General features: G+C 40.6%; 1 protein-coding gene across 1 annotated transcript in view; it reads left to right on the forward strand.

Moving 5' to 3' along the window:
• TCP11L2 (t-complex 11 like 2) overlaps positions 1–2,875 on the forward strand; it is a 40,044-nt gene extending 37,169 nt beyond the window's left edge. Inside the window, exon 10 of the mRNA XM_068560464.1 lies at positions 762–2,875. Within this exon, the coding sequence (XP_068416565.1) occupies positions 762–1,006 (245 nt within the window). The 3' untranslated portion in view covers positions 1,007–2,875. The remainder of the gene's footprint in view (positions 1–761) is intronic.
• Positions 2,876–6,000: the final 3,125 nt, after the last annotated feature.

Consider the following 6,000-nt stretch of genomic DNA (forward strand, 5'->3'; position numbering starts at 1 on the left):
TTTGATTTTCTATGTGAAATCCCCTCATTTTAAATGACTTCTATTTTTAAAAAACACTACGTGGACCAAACTGGCAGTGCCAGTTTACAAACTCAGCTTTAGGATACATAACTAAAATTATGGACATTGAGTTTTTGTAAAAGATTCCCCACCCCACCCTGAAAATGCTATGCATGTTTTATTAGCTAGCTATTACTGCATAACAAATCACCCTAAAACTCCGTCACTGCTTACAAGTCTGTGGGGCAACTGGGTAGTTCTTTTGGTCTTGCTGGACTCACGCGTGCATTTGTGGTCAGCTGTGGCTTGGGTGGGTAGCTCTGCTGATCTTGCCTGGGCTCTCTTAGGTGTTTGGGAGTTGGTTGGCTACAGGTTGGTCTAGGGTGGCCTAAGATGGAACAACTGGGCTTCCCTCAACATGGTCCCTCATCAGGCCCAGGCTTGTTTACATGGTGGTGGTAGGCAGAGAGAGTGGGTTCAAACCATGCCTCTTGAGCATGGAACTCACATACCAGCACTTCTGCCACATTCTGCATTGGCCAAAGCAAGTCGTAAGGCCATCCCTGCTCCAAGGCATGGGGAAACAGACTTCAGTCTTTGATGGGAAGAGCTGCAAGGCTACTTTGGAAAGGGCATGAATATAGGGAGGGGTCAAGAACTGAGAATGTTGCCGCAATCCACCTACCACAATTACTATTCTCATTTTTTAAAATCACGTGCTTTAATAATGGGACAGATAAAGATGCCTTCTTTTTCCCCAGAAAAACGAATCCAGCTATACATGAAAAGCCTACTTTGTCTGCCAAACCCTCAAAAATGCATGCCTCCCGTGCCAGGAGGCCTCACTGTCATTCAGCAGGAGCTAGAGGTGCTAGGCTCGCAATATGCAAACATTGTGAATCTCAACAAACAAGTGTATGGACCATTTTATGCAAATATACTTCGAAAGCTGCTCTTCAGTGAGGAAGCCACGGGGAAGGTGGAAGCTTCATCATCTACTAACTAAAGAGGAACTGACGTTGGATAAGAGATTGGAAGCCCAGCACTTAGGTACCCAGTCTGTTTCCATCCATGGCATTTCAGATGCGGCACGTTCTCAGTCCTGTCTGTGGCACAGCGTTAGCCCAAATCTGTGTAATCCAGTAATATTAGCATTGCAAAGACATGCACGTCGTAATGACCCTGTTTGTGTACCATCTACAAGTCCAAAAGAGATGTTTTTAATGAACAGAAAGCAATTTGTAATTAATTATATTACCTATATAATACTTGTAAATGTTTTCTTAAGCATATAAATCTGGCTTATTCATTCAACCCGTAAGGAGTTGTATTTCACATCAAATCTAATGATTTTTTTAACTTTGGTACAGCTTCTTAAAGGGTTGAAAGTTGTGAACATAACCAAGGGGATTGATGTTCTGAATAAATGATGTGAAGTAAGGGATAATCGTATTTGAAATGTACAATTAAATTTTATTAATGTGTAATAGAAACTTACACAGTATAAGTCCTCAAATTCTACAAATATACCAAATCACATTTTGTGATACCAATTGTCAGTATTTGTTTAGAATTTCAATGTATTAAATACATTTTAAAGCTACATACAAATTTTAGATAAAACCTCCCTTGTTCATTTAGTGAAAATAGAAACAAACCCCTTCTAAAATTTTATTCTAAAGGGTGGATTCTTCTCACTTATCCTGCTCTCTGAGGGAAACAGTTTTTGCACACATCTCTTCGTGAATGTCCCTGCATTTCTCAGGCCATTGATAAGGTTTATATAAGATTTTAATATTTTTACATAAGGCAGGAGTGGTTTGAATTGTTTTACTTGTAAGAAGAAGAAAAATTGATAAAACGATATCCCCATTCTCAGTGAAATTCATGTCTGAAAAAGAAACAGTTGAACTTTGGAATTTTTAACCATATAATGTGCTAGCAAATGCCTTCTGCGCTGATTAAATTCTTAACCTGCTGTGACCAAGATGCTCTTCTAAGTATCATCATCATTTGCCATGCTTATGCATTAAATTAAACTTTGCCAAGCTGGCACTGGTTGTCAGGATTCTAGAGAAATCTGCATACCGTCCTGGAATTACATACTTCTTCCAAAGTGTTAAGAGAAGTACTACCTTTTGGACGGACTCAGCCTGGAAAGTGCTTTATTTGCATGAAATGCATTTTGATTGTTTGGTTTTCTGAGGACTCATTGAACCTTAGTAATTTGATGGGGAAGAGTGGGTAGGAAGTAAAAAATAATGCTCCTTTCTTCGTCACCACGACCTTCACCATTATGGTGCTACCTAATTATTTGATAAAGTTCTAGGAAATGATTGTGTGAGTAAATTATCTCCGGTCTTTACATTTTGGAGGGATCTGCCAGAATTTGAGGAAATTTTGAAAGTCAGTTTTTTTTCTCACATGACCAATACATAAATCAGCCATCCTGTCCATTTGAGCAGCTGTGTATAAATGGAATTTTACTGAAGAGCACATCATTGGTCTCACCCATTGTTTCCCTCTTCCTGTATTTCCATTCTGCCTGTTTCCTATGCTTAGAAATCATAAGGTGCTGTAGATTTTTGTTTTCATTTTCTCTTAAGTTGAAGTAGTTTTCAACTGTGTTCACTTTGGGGCCTGGACAGCAGGGAGGGTCTGACATAGAAATGTAATGTGTAGCATAACTTTTTGTTGCTTTCTGAGGTGAACTGTATATTTAACCAGAAGACCAGGTGGTACACTTTTTTATTATCAGATTGGAATCCGTCTGGTATTCTTATATACTTGATTATTCTGTAGTTGCCAGCAGGAAAACAATGTGCAAACATTTTTTTAAAATGCATTTAACATGAAGGGCATTCTGCCTTTTTTTTTTTTTTTTTTTTTTTTTTAAGTGACAAAGTAAATCTCAGTGTCTGAAGTCTGGATTTAGGCAACTACGTTTATTAGGATTTTAAAATCCTATCCCTTAGCGTGTTGTTTATCTGGTTTTTACTGAAATGTTTACTTCTACTTTTGAGAATTTTCTTAACATGGTCTTGTTTTGTAATGTCAATTTTATTAAACACCACACACACATTTTCATTCTTCTACTGCTAAAACATGTATTGTGTGCACTAGTTAAATTTTAAAACATTAAAAATTATTTCAAGATAGCTGGTGTCTCTTTGTTTTCTAAGCCACCTTTGGGTAACTCAGGGCTGGAATACTGCACAGTCTTTATTGCAGTTGTTTTAGAAGGATTCTTCTGCTGATCATCAGAGCCTCACAGACATCAGGTCATGTTCATTCGTTCATTCAGTCAACAAATAGCTATTGAGCATCTACGGTGTGCCAAGAAGTATCCTAGATCTTTGATACACAGATGACTAGACAGACACTGTCCTGAAGAAGTTTGTAACCTAGTAAGAAGGACAAACTTGTGAACAACTGCGATAAGGTGTAATTCGGGCAATAAAACACATACATGTAGTGTTAGAAGAAATACTACCAGACTGTGTTTCGTGGAGGTCACCCTTGAGCTAAAGCATGAAGGGTAGGCAGGAACTTGCCAAGAAAGGGAAAGGCACAAGAGGCCAAGTGCACAGTGGGTACGACGGTGTGGAGAAATGGTAAGCCAAGGGTCAGCCTATAGAAGAGGGGAAGTGATGAGAGGGGAAACAAGCAAGGTAAAAGGCTTCTGGGATGTCATGCTCAAAAGGGAGGGTTTTGTCCTGAAAGAGATAACCATTGAATCTTTTGAAACAGGAGAAGGTTACAAGCAATTTATGTTTTGGAAGGATTGCCCTGGCAAAGAACACTTGCTGTTGGTGCTAGAATATTCTGTGTTGTGTGCGTATGTGCATACACACTCACACATGAACACATGGCACGAGAGTCCATGTAGAAATGGACTCTAGCTAACAGAAGCAGAAAGAGAGTTTATTGGAGAGGTTTAAGTGCCTCATGGAATCTGTTTTACCTGGGGAATTAAGCTTGGAAAATGGGTAAGAACCAAGGCAGTGCAAGCGTAGGACCTCAGCCAAGCTGGATTCAGAGATTGTTTTCTCAGTTGTCCTTGCTGCTTTGCCTCATTTGCTCAAGATTTAAAGTCTCGGATCTCAACATTCAGTCGGAAGAATCTCTTGTCAAGCGCCCAGGCTCTAATTTGCAGGGGATGGAACAAGACAGTAGCTGACCCTTAGACTCCTGTGTTCCCACCAAGGTCACCCAACTAGGGATTTCTTCCAAACAGGAAGGAGCAGAAAGAGAAAAACAAATCCACTATCATGTGCACTCATGAGGTCTTTAAAACTTGAATGGGAGAAATGTGTGAAGAGGTCCCCCAATCCAGCATCACCTCTAAGAATGACACGAGAAGATGATTCCAGGAAGGGCACAGTCATTGAAGTCAACCTTTACTGGTGTGTGTAGATGAACTGCTGAGCAAAGCCTCAGCATAACCTTATTTCTCAAATTGTAGTTCAAAGTTTAGGGAAGGTTCGTGTGTGTGTCGAGGACCCTAGTCCATTCAGCCACTTAGAGACTCAACTTCCATCCATCTTGTAACTCAACAGTCCCTGAAACCTTCAGCGTCTCCTTAATCACTCAGAAGATAAGGGCAAGAAAAGGATCACCCACTTCTACTCATGGTGCATTGGCCAGAACTAACTAGATCGTTAGCTGATGACTAGATGGCTAGATGGTCATCTGGCCCCACCTGACTGCAAAGGAGTCAGGGAGATGTGCCCAGGAGAAAAGGCGGCCGTGGGTGTTGGGTAGTGGTAAGCGTTAGCAACAGTCTCCGCCTCGGATCCCTCCAGTTTCCTTGAATAAGCCCTATGAATCCTCCTTGTATGAAAATAAGTTTATTTTTTAATGAACAACAGAACTTACTGCGTCCTTGTGTTAATGAAGTGCTGGGCATTGCCCAGTAGACCATGCAGGAATTACCTGATTCCCCGCCCCACCCCACACCACTTTGGCCATGCCACAGGGCATGCAGCATCTTAGTTCCCCAACCAGGGATCGAATCCGAGACCCCTGCATTGGAAGCGCAGCGTCCTAACCACTGGGCCGCCAGGGAAGTCCCATGAAAATAAGTTGAAGGTCATGTGTCTGCTCTGATCTTTTAGTATTAGCTCCCAGAGCACTGTGTTGAGAGGATTTTGAAGCTAAATCCAGGACAAGCAGTAAAGAATTGTGTGGCTGTTTGGCAAAGTATGCCATGGGCATGGGGAGTGCCATCGTTTGTGCAACATATTTTTTTCACTTGAATCCTTCTCAAAACTAAAATTCAGCCTGTTCTACCTCTGGGGATGTCAGGTACCAACATTTTCCACTCATTATTCAGTAAAAGCATGGGACTGAGAGTCACGGGACCTGAGTTTGAATTCACTTCTGCTTCATAGCTATATGACCTGAAGCCAATCTTTTAGTCTCCCTCAACATCCATTTCCTAACCTACCTGACTGCCTCGCAGAGCTATTGTGAGAATCAAATGAGATAATGTATTTGAAACTTTCTACAAACTCTAAAGCATAATGTGGACAGAATACATTACAATAGCTCATTTATTTGTCCTAAATCGCTTTCACGCTTCAAGAGGTTTTAGTATTGTGAGAAGTGATGATTGAGTACTTAAGTACATAAGACCAAAAATTGTCAAATCATATCACACCCGTGGTTCATTAAGCCCAATATTGTCATTGGCAGAGAAACTCAAGGGTACATATACGGCTGCAGTTATTGTCCTTGCTGTCAACTTCAAAGGACAGTGACACACCCAACAGGTTCTAATTTCATTTAGTAAATCAGGTATGACTTTATCCTCCATGATTTAATCTAACCTTTTAGAAGGTACGTTTGTACTAGCAACTTGTACCCTCTTGTTCTCTATTTTTCAAGTGAAGCTTTATCTTTTGATGTCTAAGCTTGGTATGTTAGCCTTGTTCAGCTTTCAAGGGAAAGGGACCTAGGGATTTATCGCAAGGCTTTATGAAGAAGAAAGGAAACCTA

The sequence above is a fragment of the Eschrichtius robustus genome, chromosome 13 (genome assembly GCF_028021215.1).
Source record: "Eschrichtius robustus isolate mEscRob2 chromosome 13, mEscRob2.pri, whole genome shotgun sequence".
In the NCBI taxonomy this organism is placed as follows: Eukaryota; Metazoa; Chordata; class Mammalia; order Artiodactyla; family Eschrichtiidae; genus Eschrichtius; species Eschrichtius robustus.